This window comes from Lygodium microphyllum, chromosome 25 (assembly GCF_053477565.2).
Source record: "Lygodium microphyllum isolate KBCC chromosome 25, Lygodium_microphyllum_v1.1.10, whole genome shotgun sequence".
Classification (NCBI taxonomy): Eukaryota; Viridiplantae; Streptophyta; class Polypodiopsida; order Schizaeales; family Lygodiaceae; genus Lygodium; species Lygodium microphyllum.
Genome location: NC_141159.1, coordinates 34,259,493 through 34,274,700, shown reverse-complemented (window position 1 = coordinate 34,274,700; position 15,208 = coordinate 34,259,493). Strand labels below are relative to the sequence as shown.

At 45.0% G+C, this 15,208-nt stretch overlaps 1 protein-coding gene across 1 annotated transcript in view; it reads left to right on the top strand.

The window, feature by feature from the left end:
* Nucleotides 1-15,208, top strand: part of LOC148014071 (RNA polymerase II C-terminal domain phosphatase-like 2) — a 195,344-nt gene that overhangs the window by 167,429 nt on the left and 12,707 nt on the right. The window contains exons 13-15 of the mRNA XM_087666325.1: nucleotides 994-1,232; nucleotides 1,445-1,534; nucleotides 1,623-1,688. Coding sequence (XP_087522451.1) covers nucleotides 994-1,232; nucleotides 1,445-1,534; nucleotides 1,623-1,688 — 395 coding nt within the window. The remainder of the gene's footprint in view (nucleotides 1-993; nucleotides 1,233-1,444; nucleotides 1,535-1,622; nucleotides 1,689-15,208) is intronic.

The window sequence follows — 15,208 nt, the reverse complement described above, 5'->3', positions numbered from 1 at the left end:
AGATGGCAGCCAAGAAACATGTAACAAATAAGAAATCAGATAACTAGAAACCACCCAAAACCACTCAAATCCTCCATTGCCTCCCTCAAGGGATAAAGAGAACTGGCAAATGGAGAGGGGGCGAGGAAAAAAGGAGGGAGACATAAGAAAAAGGGGCGAGAAAGGGCACTGGAAGGGTAAAGGTTGAAGGATCAGGGGAAAGGAGGGAGCAATGAGAAAAAGGGGCGAGAAAGGGCACTGGAAGGGTAAAGGTTGAAGGATCAGGGGACTGCATGGTGGAGTTGCAACCTGGGTGTATGGGGGTGATGAGACGGTGATTGTAACAAGGGAAGTTGAAGCTCATGTTGTAAGCTGAGATACAATTGGAAAGGATGTTGATGGGCAAGTTTTCATTGAGCAAGAATTGTTCTTACTCAATTGAACTTGAGATTGAATGCTATTGGACGGGAGTACCAGTCTGTGCCTCAGAATCGTTGCATATTTTATTAGTAGGCTTTGACAATCAAGGTTGAGGTCGTAATAGTAGACCAAAATCAAAGCTCAAGGCTATCTTAATAATGCGCCACAGAAACGAAATTGAGGTCTAGGGTAATCGTTTTGAACAGTTTCCAGGTTTCAAAACCTCATTAGGCTTTGACAATCAGATGTAAGTGTTATAATATTGATCCAAAACCAGAACTTGAGCCCATGGCTAATATGGAACATAGCTGAAATTGAAGTGAAGGATAATAGTTTTTGAGCCTTTTCCTGCATTCAGGTTATATATTGAACTAGATCTGGAGTGTTTCAAGAAAAGTTTAGGCTTAATTGTTCAACATACTAAGCTGGATCGGATATTATTTTCAGTTTGTAAGTGGGTTTGAAGTTTACACCTGGTCACCTTCATTTGATGGATTAACTGTGCTAGGTTTGGGCGGTTTCAATCATAGCTGTAGCACCCTTCAAAGATCTTTCACAAATAGTTTTATAACAATCAGTTAATTTCTGTTGCAGGTAAGTTCATGTCTCATCAAGCACTAACTGTTCTGGGACATGCAAATGTTCTAAATTCCTCTTCCAGTGAGGATCCTGCACCACGATGGAATAGTAGAGATCCTCGATTTCTTGCAGGTCTTGGACCATGCGTGTCTGCTGAAGAGGCATCTGTTGCTAGGGTGTCAGGTCAGGTTAAAACTTTGGATATTCAAGATCCAAGAAGAGCCTACAATCCAATTACAGCTTTGAAAGATTATGTAAGTATTTTCTGCATTGGAATGTGTACAATGTACTTATGAACAGGCAGCCACTGTTATTTTGAAGAGTAACTGTTTTTAGCTTTTGAGGATAGTTATAACTCTTTTTGATGGTATTGGGGTTGGTTGGGTTCTTGCTTGCATCATTACATAGATTTTTACACCATTCTTTTATCTTAATCTTTTTTTCTGTTGGTTGCCTTAACAACTAGTGTACCATGGAGGGTGTGACCCTAAACTTCAAAGTTCCCTCACCCTCTTTGCTGGGTCCAGAGCTTCCACTATTGGGGTCAGTCTGCCAGGTGAACCTTAATCATTCCAATTGCTGATGCAAAAATCTGTTGTAGATTGTGCTTATTCATCAATTTCATGCTTGAGTGGGTATGATAGGTTGAAGTTGCGGGCATTGTGATGGGGAGGGGAAGTGGCTGGAGTTGGGAAGAAGCCAAGCAACAGGTGCTGTTATTCATAAGTTGGCATTCACAAGCCACCTAATTAGTGCACACCCAGATATTAGCTCTCTGCTGGCTGTGTATACAAACAGATTTAGAAACCTGTGTAAGGAAACAATGTTGTTACCATAACCTTGAGAAAGGCAATCTTGGAGTTTCAACTTTCTATACACATAGGTTACAGTCAGCTTACTATGTTGTTTGAACCTTAGATCTAAGATTTATAGGCAATGTTTAATTTCCGTGTTCTAAGTGAGTTGATTCAAAGCTCATAAAGAGCTACAATTAGTGGTTGCAATGCCATTTGAGTTCTGGCTCTGCTCGCTTTCTGAACGCTTGCATGGTTTTTGTTTGTTGTTGATTGTAGTGCAATTTACTTGTGGTCATACGATTTTTCACTTAACTTTGGCCTATCCACAAGGATATTTTCTAAACAAGAAGGAAATTAGACTGAAAGTGTTTAGAGAAAATGCTCGTATTTGTCTATGAGAGTTTCCATACTTGTATAGGGCCTTCACCTTTACATATATGTGATGTATTACTTGGGTGAACTTTAGATCAAGGTTAGCTTACCGTTGTAAAGTCTTTGACCACCTCCGAAGTCGCTACCTTATCCACGCATACAGTACTTGCTGTCCATTGAGTGAAAGCACCACACACACACACACACACACACACACACACACACACACACATGCATGCACAGACATTTTATTGGCGAAACCAATGTGAGTAAATGTATAAGATGTGATGTTACCAAGAAGGTGAGCATCAAGAAGAATGTATCAAAAAATTTGAGGAAACACACAGTAGTGATCAGGATCAATATCATTAGGTTGAAAGCAGCCACACACTGACTCTGCTAAAGAGATCTTCTTAAAAAGGAGGAGGATCGAATGCAATGCCACCAAAGGCTGGCTAACATCTTGTCTTCGAAATGGTCCAAAGTGCTTAAAATCTGACCCTAGTGAAATTGGACTGTAGGTATAATCCCAAGCAACTAAGTGTACAAATATATCAATATGGATTTTTTCTCTCAAATAAGCAAACAATCTGTCCAAAGAATTGTGAGTTCAAGGACACCATAAAATGTGGGGGATTGTTTCCAAGGGTGTCATACATCATTGACAAGCTGAAGTAGTAATGGCTCCTTTCATAAGAACACCAGAAGGTAATACACCCACTAGACATCTCCAAAAGAAAAGTCTTGATTTTAAAGGCAACTTATATTTCCATATGCAATGTAAGATTTTCCTTCACCAAGTGAAAGGGTTATGTGCCAAAGAGATTAGCATGATCCTTATCCAAGCAAAAGGAAGTATGTGCCTGTGAACTGATTTGGAAGTAGTCAACTGCAAAGGTAAAGGATGAGGATTAAGTAAATAATGTTGCAAATTCCAATCAGCTAACCTCAACTGAGAATTAAGAGTAGGAACAAGTTGAAAAGGCCTGAAAATGTATCTGATTTTTCTCCAAACAAGCCTCTAGCACATATTCAAATGATAACGAGCAGAGTCAGCAAGAAGAAAAGAGCATATCCTTGATTATCCACCATATCATGTACAAAATGTTTGCCCTTTTGAGCTACAGAATAAGCTCTTTTGGGTTCTTGGAAAGCAAAAGGCAAATGTAACAGTTAGTTCCAATTGATACTTTTAAGATGTATGGAATTTGCATTTGTAGTTGCCTAGGTGTACGTTTCAAATGAACTGAAATTTGCTTTCAAGGAAGAACAGGCTTTGCGAAAAAATGATAGCCATTAGTTTTTACCCTCAAAGCGACCAAAACAGTTTCTCTATGAGTAACGATCTATAGGCCAACTTCTAAAAGTGACAGTGTTCATGTTTTGACACAAGGCCACAAACGTCTGAGTCCAAGGCTGAATTTGCTGCACTAAAGAAGCATTTCTATCCACCATCTGATGATAAATATTAAATATATCAAGACCACTATAAGACTTAGGAGAGCTCAACTGGTCAACTGACAATGACCTAGTTCCTTTTTAACCCGTGGAAGTTTTCAAGATCTCAATTGCCACAGACATAAAAGCTAAAATATCTGAATTCTTCTAGATTGTAAGTGGGAGGAAAAATAGTATGTAGGTCAATATATCTACACAACTTCCATTAATCACATTTGACTTGGACCTTTTGCATAACCCAATCATGCATTTGCTTAAGAGTGATATTCTATTACAAAGGATATCTAGGACACACACATGGGACGTGCATGTGTGCACTTGAAAGTGCGCACACATCTGTGCATGCATGTAAGCATGTGCAAATACACGTGCGCATGCTCGTACATACATGCATGTGCATGTGCATACTCTGTGTGTGTTTGCTCGAGCCGCCCCCTATCTTTTGCACCACTTGAGATCATCCTATCGGTCCGTGTTGCTGCTTCTTGGCCCCTACACACACACACACACACACACATCTTTTATGAACAAAAAAGAGAGGAGAGATCTTGTAATCTTGTACTTTTTTTGTAATTAATACAATTACCTAACACACACACACACACACACACACACACACACACACACACAGAGTTGAGCACAAGGATACATCTAGTTGATTGGGAAAAGCTAAATACAATGGTTAGCCTCAGCCTCACATGAAGATTTTGTTTCATTTTTTCAGATTTTGGGGTTGCTGGCATATTTAGGTCACTCGCAATGCATTCATTTTTAATACAGCGTCCGGCATTTAGCGTCATGTTGTGAAACTTAAAGGTCTTATCCAGTGGCAGCTTGACCTTCTACAACATGCTGATATCTTGGTTAGAGATGATTTAGTCTTTTGGCATATGGCAATCTCCTTTGTTTCTTTGCCATGACTTTGTCGCTTTTATGCATGATGGACTAGAGCCATCTTGCAATCTTGTACTTGTATTTTTTCATACTTAATACAATTACCTATTGAGAGAGAGAGAGAGAGAGAGAGAGGAGGGCCCGTTTGGGTGTGACTTCGATTGCGGATGCTACCCTTGCTACTCGCAATGTCCTTGCATCGTTTCGGACTGCTAGGAGACTTTTCAGGATCCCGCGCGGATACCGTGATTTATGGGGGAAGCTTTCCTCGGAACTTCAGGGTAGGCAACCCTTTCCTGCCCCGGCTATGGATCGCCCTTGGCAGGACTGGGACCTTGCAGGCCGGTTGAGTCTGGAAAAGGCCTCTACTAATCAGGTGTATCATCTTCTCATTAAAGATCACCAATGGCTGGGTGTGAAAGTTAATACTGTTTGGGGCTTGCGGAAATCACTGTCATGGTGGCAGGCAACGCTGATGGAGGGATGGCAGAATAAGACACCTTTCAAATGCAAGGTCTTTCTGTGGCGGGTAATGATTGGTGGTCTTCCTCTTGCCTCGGCCCTTTCCAAGCATCGAATCTCGAATGGCACTTGCTTCTTCTGCACCACTTCGGCGGAATCGGCCCGACATCGTTTTCTTTCTTGCCCGCTCGCCAAGAATATCTGGTCACTCTTGTCGCAAATCTGGCACGCGGTGGTGGGGTCCTCACTGACTCCTTTCGATTGGGTTTTTGTGCGCCCGAAGTATCCCACACCGCCACCGTTACATATGAAGATCTTATTCCATTTTTTCAGATACTGGGGATGCTGGCACATTTGGACCACCCGAAATGCTTTTCTCTTTGATTCGGCTTCTAATGAACCGCGACATATTGCAAGGCTTAAAGGGCTTTTGCATTGGCAGCTAGATCTCATCAGGCACTCTGACTTGCTCCCTCGGGAGGATTTGTATTCCTGGCATTTGGCAATTGCCTCTGGGTCCTTGCCATGATTGGTGTAACCTTTTAGTACCCTAGTCCGGGGATTTCCCACACGTTGGCCTACGGCCCTCGTGTCTCTTGTACTCGTGTAATCATGTAATCTTGTACTTTTTTCGTAATTAATACAATTACCTTTTACGAAAAAAAAAAAAAAGAGAGAGAGAGGATGGCGGGGAGATGGACGGCGACCCTTCTGCTGCCGCGGACTGACTCGCTGACTTCTGCACGTTGACCTGCCCTGTTGCTGCACCGCTCATCTGACCTGTCCGACCCGTCACGGGACCTGCCATCCGCAGGGATCATCAATGGCTGGTTACTAAAGCGAATACTCTATGGGGATTGCGTAAATCCCGGTCATGGTGGAGGGCAACTGTGATGGAGGGCTGGTTGAACAAGACACCCTTCAAATATAAGGTCTTTCTTTGGAGAGTGATGATTGGTGGTCTTCCTCTTGCTTCAGCTCTTTCCAAGCGATGAATCTATGGCAGAGAGAGAGAGAGAGAGAAGCCTTGTTTACGAAAAAAAAAAAAGAGAGAGAGAGAAGCCTTGTCACTCATGTTAAGACATGGGTGAACTCGACATTTCTGTGTTAAGAAAGAATCTGTCACACAGATCGCCACATGGCCAGCATATAAATCTAGTGCTAAGACATATGTCAGCTAACCATTCTAATATCTTTGACCACCTTTATCCAGCCATACCAGATTTAGTATCTGTAAAGTGAAGATGACAACATGGATGTACGACACATGGAGGTCTTGAAAGAGCAACTTGCAAATGTTCATGAAATTGTTCCATTGAGTCAGCTTGTGTCCACCCCCTTGCATGGCTTGCATGACTTGTATCAGCAGTTTGCTACCACCTTGAGATTGGTTACCATGGGCAATGCAATCATTACGCTTGTGATCAGAAGGTTATGTTGTTTTTGGAGGAAAGTGGTCTCCATAGACGTGCCTCTCTTAAGTCAGATCAAGATTTTGATAGTGATTACAACAGGCCTTCTGACCAGCTAAGCAAAATCAGAAATAGGCAACAAATATCAATGAAGCCAAAAGGCGATAAAGTACAATGCTACTAGGACAAGTGAAGGGGATCACGAAGTGGGCACAACAGGGGTGGTACAAGCAATATCCAGACATGGAGCAGCCATCTCTCCAAGTATTAGACCAGCTGAAACCATGGAAGCAATCTGCCATTCTCTTTTTTTTTTTTTTCGTAAAAGGTAATTGTATTAATTACGAAAAGTTTTCATGATTACAAGATACAAGCTGTCCAGCAAAGGGACATATTCTAGCATGGTGGCTTAAAAGTCCAGATAGTCATGTTGGGTCCATTACTGCCAAAAGGCAGAACTGAAAACAGCTGACTGGTGCAGCTGAGTGGTAAAATAATGCAGAAAGCTACCTGTGATAGAGCTCAGAGCTCAGTACAAACAATCCCACATGCCTCATGCCCCCCCCCCCCCCCAAAAAAAAAAAAAGAAGTCCACTTTGTGCATATAGGACGGTGTGGTAATGCTCAGAATGGAGAGTTTAAACAGGGTGGAGATCATACTCTGCTGCCTGATATCCTATAATGGTATCTGCTACCTGCCTAAATAAGGGTGCAATGGGTTGGACCACTCTAAAGGTGTATTTGCATCTTTGGAGGCTATAGCTTTGGTGTGGGCATTAAAAGCCATCATGTGTACAAACCGACTGTTTACAAGAACCAGAGGGCCAAATAGTTACAAAATCATGGCAAAGACGCGGAGGAAATTGCCATGTGCCAGGGGCGTAAGTCCTCCCGAGAGAGGATGTTAGAGTGCCGGAGAAGATCTATCTGCCAATACAAGAAACCTTTAAGCCTAGCAATATGCCGCTGAACATTATAAGCAGAATCAAAAAGGAAAGCATTCCGAATGGTCCAGTTGTGCCAACAGCCCCAATATCGAAGAAAGTGAAACAAGATCTTCATATGTGGCTGTGTCGGTGTGGGATATTTGGGCTGCGTGAAAACCCAATCAAACGGGCGAAGCGAGAAACCAACCACCGCTCGCGAGACGGCTGACAAGAATGACCAGATTTTCTGAGCAAGGGGGCAAGAAATAAAACGATGACGGGCGGATTCCACAGTGGTGGTGCAAAAGAAACAGTTGCCATTGGAGAGTCAGCGCTTTGAAAGAGCTGAAGCAAGCGGAAGACCACCAATCATCACCCTCCAAAGAAAGACCTTATATTTGAATGGTGTCTTATTTAACCAGCCCTCCATCACAGTTACCCTCCACCATGACCAGGATTTATACAATCCCCATAGAATATTAGCTTTAGTAACCAGCCATTGATGATCTTTAATCAAAAGATGATACACCTGGTTAGCTGAAGCCTTTTCTAAATGCAGCCGACCTGCAAAGTCCCAATCCTACCAGGGACGATCCGTAGCAAGGGCAGGAAAGGGTTGTTTGCTCTGAAGCACCCTCAAAAGCTGTTCCCATAAAAACCTGTATCCATGAGGGATCCTGAAAATCCTCCTGGCTGTACGAAACGACATGAACACATTGCGACTGGCAAGAGTAGCATCCGTGACCGAAGTTAAGCCCAAACGTGCCATACAGTTGAATTGTGGTCGAAGCTCATGTTTACCGTCCCACGAAATTAACTGCGAGACTGCCAACAGTTCCAATTGAAACGAATTAGTGGCTAAACGATCCTCCGCTGGATGCCACTGAGACTTCCGGAGGACCAGTTTCCAAGAATACACCAAATGGGCAAGCAGAGATGAGGAAGAACTGGAGAACCGAGAATCTGCATTAAGAACATGCCACCACGAACTGCGGATGTGGGTATTACCATGCAGAAGCCCGTGATCCTCAAGAAAGTAACGGGCTATGACGACCCAAGGATGACAATCCGAGCACATGGCGCGAAAAAGAGACCAGCAGAGTGCCAGCATATGAGTGTAGGCATCCAAAACCGCCCCTCCACCCATGCGTTTTGGGGTGCATGCATGCGACCAAGAAATCCAGGAAATACCCGCATGCAAGGAATCCTTCTTCCATAACATGAAACGAATAGACTTCGTAAGATCATTCAGTGTCGTAGTAGTCCAGGGTAGCAATGGCAAGAAATATGTAAGCATTGGCAACATTATTGTCTGGGCTACTTTGAGGCGAGCATGGAAGGGCCAGGCTTGAGACTTCCAATACAGAAACTTAGCCTCCAGTTTCTGTGAAATCCACTGTAATAGCTGCTTTGGGGAAACATCAACCCCCAAAGGGTACCCAAGATGCCTGGCAATGGAGCCACGGGGGACAACCATGCCCTGCCAGTCCAGTGACTGCAAATCCAACTCCGTGCAGCTGAGAATGGTCGATTTCAAGGCGTTAATGCACAGACCAGAAGCCTGACCAAAAAGAGCCCAAACATCTAATGCTTTATGAAGATTATCTTTGTCCGCACGCAGAATCATAAAACTGTCATCAGCCAAGGATTGACCAATGAAGTGCTGTCCAGAGGGAAGCAACAATCCAGCCAACTGAGTAGAAGCTGCCATATGAGATAGCATCGAAAGAACCGGATGGGTTGCAAGGGCAAAGAAGAGAGGACTCAAAGGGCACCCCTGTCTGACAGAGCGGGCAAGGACAATTGGCTTGGTAACTCCTCCATTCAACATGACCCGCGAAGATGCTGCAACACTAATAGTATAGATCAGACGAGACATCCGGGCACCAAAGCCCATAGCAGACATAAGTTCTGCAATGAAAGACCAGTCCAGATAATCAAAAGCCTTTTCCAGGTCCAATTGAACCAGTACGACCTCCTGATTTGAATGCCTTGCATAATCAATTGCCAGTTGCGCATTTAAGACATTGTGCAAAATGTTTCTGCCCTTAATAAAACCATATTGGAGAGGATGCACAATGGCAGGAAGATGCTTATGGAGGCGATTCGCCATAACTTTTGAAAAGATTTTATACATAGAACCCATCAAAGAAATTGGGCGCCACTGTTTCAACATGGATGGGCAAGGAACTTTTGGAAGCAGTTTAATAAGACCGTCTTTCCAAGAGGAAGGCATAATCCCCGTTTCCCATACCCGCTGAAACAAAGCCGTCAAAGGTTTCGCGAGCTGGGTGGCAAAAAACTCAAAGAACTCATTGGTAAGACCATCCCAGCCAGGACTTTTATCCTTAGGCAAGTGTAACAGAACATCCATGACCTCCGACTCACAAATATCTACCTCCAGAGTAGATTGCATGTCCTGAGGAACCTGATTGTGGACCAGATCATAAAAAACTGAACGGGCATGAGTAATTTGGCCTGAAGGCGGAGAAGTAGAACCAAGAAGGTCGAGGAAATAATTTCTACACATATTCACAATCATCTGCGGATCAAGAACCATTTGACCTTCTTCATCCTGGAGCCTCGTCATATTCTCTCGAGCAGGAGAGGCATGGAGAGCTCGAAAAAACTTATGGGTCTGACAAGCACTGTCTTGCAGAGTGTCCGTCAGATGTTGCAATTTGATCTGCTGATAGGATTTCAACTGAAACTCTTTAACAAGATCAGCCAGACGCGTTGCCAATGATAGCAGAAATGCGTCATCGGGAGTGTCCACCAGCAAAGAACGAACCAAAGCCAGTAGTTCCTCGGCTGCTTGTCGGCGCCGCCGACAAAGAGAGGCATGATGGATCCCATATTGGCGAGCAACCCGCTGCACATTGGAGAGAAATCGTTGAAAGGAAGCAGTGCCCTGGGATGAGAAATCCAATAAGAACCAATCAATCAATTGCTGCATATAGCCCTGGAAGATTGCATGCTTCAAATAAGACGAGTTGAAACGCAACGGGAGTCTATCCAAAAATTGCTTGAAAGGAGCAATTGGTTGTGCAAGGAGCTCAAGTTGCAGAGGGAAATGATCTGACAATGCATATTGTTGTAACACTTTCATTTCGAGCATCTCAGGAAGGAAATCATCATCCTGCATGATGTAAATGCGGTCTAACCGCGATCATGTTGTGGCATACTGGGCAGAATGGAAGGTAAACCCTGTAGAAGAAGGATACAGCCAAGACCAGAGATCTTGCTTAGGAACGGCAAAATCCAACTGCTGCCACGTACATCTTTCGGGCGCATCCATGATCGAATGTTCTGATGTGGACTATAAAGAATCAACACACATATTAAAATCCCCCATCAAAAAACCCCGTCTGCCAAGGGACAAGGAACTCTGCAGGTATGCCAAAGCTCCCGACGAGATAGAGGATCATTCGGAGCATAGAGGCCAAGTAACCATAAGATCTCTCCTTCGAATAAAATTTCAATCACCACAAACCGGCCATGTACATCATTCTTGATAAGAACCGGCTGATATTTTTCATATACAATCATAAGCACACCAGAATACTGACTGGCATGTGTCCTTGCATAGAACAAACGAAAACCATGGCAATCCACAACTTTACCTGCTTCACTATGACTCTTGTGTTCAACAGCACACAAGACATCCCACTGATTCTCATGCACTATTGTCCACATGGCATGTTGCTTGTGGCGAGAACAAATTCCTCATACATTCCACGTAGCTATCTTCATGTGGATGCAAAAGAGGATCAGGTAGGAGGCACAGCTTGCCTCGATGAGACCTTTTTGGCGAGAATGTTTAGTACACCCTCATCCAAGAAATCAGCTAACACGGCAAAAGAGTTCTGACGACCAGATTTGGAAGTGGATGGCATATCCGCTGACTTGGGGATGGAGCGGGGATAACGACGATCCCATGGGGTAATGACATTACCTCGAGTATCAAAAGCCAGCTTAGCGGGTGGACCCTTAGGACCATCTGAAGACACTCTCCTAGCTGTCTGTTGACGGGGAGCAGAGGAAACCATAGCAAGAGCAGAGTGCTCTGAAGACATCATTTCTCTCCTGCGCATATACGTACGCATGGAAAATCTGCCATTCTCTCTCTCTCTCTCTCTCTCGCATAATCCAGTGGGTAGCCTGAGGTAAGCCAGTTGTTTTATTAACCCACTGACTTAGGTTTAAATCTCCCATTTTCTACACTTACACTAGATGACCATGCGGAATGGAGTTGAACCCAAGACCTTTGGGCCACCATGCAATCAACTTAACCAACTGAGCTAGACCTTCCTCTCTCTGCATCATATTGGGTTGTTTATATTAATTACGAAAAAAGTTACCGGATAGCAAGATTACAAAGTTCAAGGTGGCTCTAGGCCATCATATATAAAGCATTTACAATGGATTCAACAAACAGAAAGGGTTGAGTGTGTAAAAGGCTCCCCATGACTAAATGACACACCTAAGTCAAGAGTGTTGACAAGATTTGGCCACATGGGTTTGGGCCTTCACTACCAATGTCTCCAGTACACCATCTTCAAAGAAGTCTCCTAGCATTGCCAAAGGATTGGGCTGTTGAGGATCAGCCCATGAGAAGGAAAGTCCATTTGCAAGGTGGGCATAGTACCCCGAAACGGCGTTTCGGGTTTTGCATGAAGCACCATGCCCTGCTGGCCTTGGAGTCTAGGTTGTTGGATCCACTGCTATGTTTGGCGTCCTCCTGGCATGTGAATTCCCCATAGAAGTGGCTTTGCAGTCAAGTAACTCCTGCCTTTTCTCAATTGATACATTAGTACAGAAACACACTTCTTTCCCCTCCTCATGTAGAAGATGGGCTCTCACTTTATCAGCCCCACTAGTGCGAGCATAAGTGCAAAGTTTGCATTTCCAAGGGCGAGCCCCTCCACCTCTCAATGGCACCCCTGCATCTACCACATCCCACCATGACCAAGTAGTGCTTCGACTTCGTCTAGTTGTTGAGGAAGTACCTGCTGAGGATGATGAAGATCCCATAGATGTCAATGCTGCCATCTATATAAAAGTGGCAAATAATTAGTAAAGTTCAATGAAATTGCAGAAATTTGCACCAAAATTTCAACATGCATGTGTTAAATGTTTGCAAAAATGCCCGAACTTTGGTGCTACTTCAGCCTGCATTCCTTTTACTGAAAATGCCACAAATTTGGGGCATTCCAGCCTGCATTCCCTTGCTGAAAATGCCCCAAAATTTGGTGTATTTTCAACTCCCAAATTTGGGACAATGACTGATTCAAAATGCCACAAATTTGGGGCATTCTAGCCTGCATTCCCTTGCTGAAAATGCCCCAAATTTGGGGGACTCTTTTAGATCCTGGGATGATGGATTCCAATGCCCCAAATTTGGGGATATTGCACCCAAATTTGGGCCCCAATCCTTGAGAAAGCCCCAAATTTTGGGGCAACTACCGACAACTGATCCAAAATGCCCCAAATTCGAGGGAGATAATGGTCCTATTGAACAAAAATCAGTACTGAGTAGAGAAATACTTTGGTCAGTCCTTGATGCGAGATTTCTCACCTAATTGTGGGCGGAAGTCAAGCCAGGCAGGCGAGAGAGGTAAGCGGGAGCAAGCAAGCGAGGCAAGCGGGGCAGGCGAGAGAGGTGGGGCAAGCAGGAGCAGCAGGCGAGGCAAGTGGGACAGGCGGGAGCTGGTCTAACAGGTGGGACAAGTGGGAGCTGGCAGGACAGGCGGGAGCTAGCGGGAGCAGCAGGCGAACCAGGCGGAATACGCAGGGCAAGTGGGAGCGAAGGAAGGGTGGTAGGTGCAAGAGGCGAGAGTCATCAGGCAGCAAATCGCGACCCTAAACGGGCGCCAACAAACAAACGACTTTTTTTTTTTCTAATTTCCATTGCTGGAATGGCCGTTCCAAACAGGAACGGCCTTGGAACGGACAGGGAACGGCCCGAAACGGGATGGAACGAGACATGGAATGGGCTGGAACATTCCGCCAGTGTTTCCTGGGCTCCAACCTCCCGGAACACGTTAATCCGTTCCTATGCGTCAGAACGGTCGTTCATTGTCTCTATGTTTGTCTGCCTTCAGACTATGAGGCACCAACACTTGGCGGACATTAGCCATAGCATCCTTGAAAATATGAGGCACCAACACGTGGCCGACATTAGCCATAGCATCCTTGAGGAGGGCCCAATAAACAGCTCGGCATCGCTCCACTTCCACCCATACCAAACATGCCTACTTGAGTAGACATTGAAAATCTACCACCACTGGACTCCAAGAAACAATATGCACCAACTGTTTATCAAAGAAGTCGCTGATAGAGAAGAAAGTCTCAAGCTGAGGGAGAGCGAAGCACCACCTCATAAAAGCCATGCGGACTAGCGAAAATCTCTTCCACACCATCAATTTGAAGAAGAGTACCAACCATTGACGGATCTTGGTGGTGAGGATAGGAATCTAGCCTGTAAAGAAGAGAATGATACCTCACTCGTGAAAGGCAGAAAAGGAGCGAAGAACCTCATGGGTATTCACCTGTGCATCAAAAATCTCTACCTCTGTGCAGGCAGGAATCTCTCTATGATTATGCTCGACATACCCCTCCAAAAGAGAGTTACCAAACTCTAATAGTTGCTCCCAATTTGGCTCTTGGAAATTTGGAAAGGGAGAGGCCATCTGTGCATACGAGCATAGTGGAGAATCACCCAGATCAGGGGCCTCAAAGGCAACAGGGAAATCTTCATGCTTGCTGCGTTTGATAGAAGGCTGATCATCACGCAATGACCAGGCCATCTCATCAGTGCGAGGAACCATATCTTATTCTCCTGCACCATCTTCGACATCCATGGCAGGGTCTTTGGCCGTGGGAATTAAGCCAGCACAATCCATGAATAGGCATCAGCCCTGAACAGAGAAGGTGCAGCAGGGCCCTCCAAAGGGCAATGGCACATGGTGCAGCAGGGAATGGAGACACGCTGCAGTCAGCCCAGTCTCAGTACAGAACAGGGCAGCGAAAGTGGCACAGTCAGGACACAGGGTGCCTGCATGCTGGGCAGGAACTGTGGCCTCAGACAGCCTCAAACAGGGACTCCAGCAGGACAGGTCAGGAAGCTTCAAGGCATGGGGCAGGCTGCCAGGTGCAAATTGACAGGGTGGCTCCTTGGGCAAGCGGTGCAGATGCACCACAGCGACTCCAAAACGAATAGCAGGGCAGGTGGACACAGTCAGGTGACAGGGCTCATGGCAGTCAGTCGTCACTCAAGATGGCAGGCAGGCATCAGTCCAGTTGCTCTCTCTCTCTCTCTTTTTTTTCGTAAAGGGTAATTGTATTAATTACGAAAAAAATACAAGATTACTGGATTACAAGATACATGACGACAATACAAGTCATCATGTGAAAAGGTGCTAAGTACTACAAGTTACAATTTCATGGCAAGGATGCGGCGGAAATTGCCATATGCCAAGGACGAAAATCCTCTGTAGAGAGCAAATCAGAACGATGGAGAAGATCTAACTGCCAGTACAAGAGGCCCTTAAGCCTCACAATGTGCCGCTGAACATTATGGGCGGAGTCAAACAGAAAAGCATTCCGAATCGTCCAGTTATGCCAACAGCCCCAGTAGCGAAGAAAGTGATACATGAGCTTCATATGTGGCTGTGCGGGAGTAGGGTATTTGGGCCGGCCCAAAACCCAATCAAAGGGGCGCAGTGTGATGCCAACCACCCCTCGCCAAACGGCCGACAAAAGTAACCAGACTTTCTTAGCGACGGGGCAGGAAATAAATCGGTGGCGGGCGGATTCCATAGCAGTGGTGCAAAAGAAACAGGTGCCATTGGAGATTCGGCGCTTGGAAAGAGCCGAAGCAAGCGGAAGACCCCCAATTATCACTCGC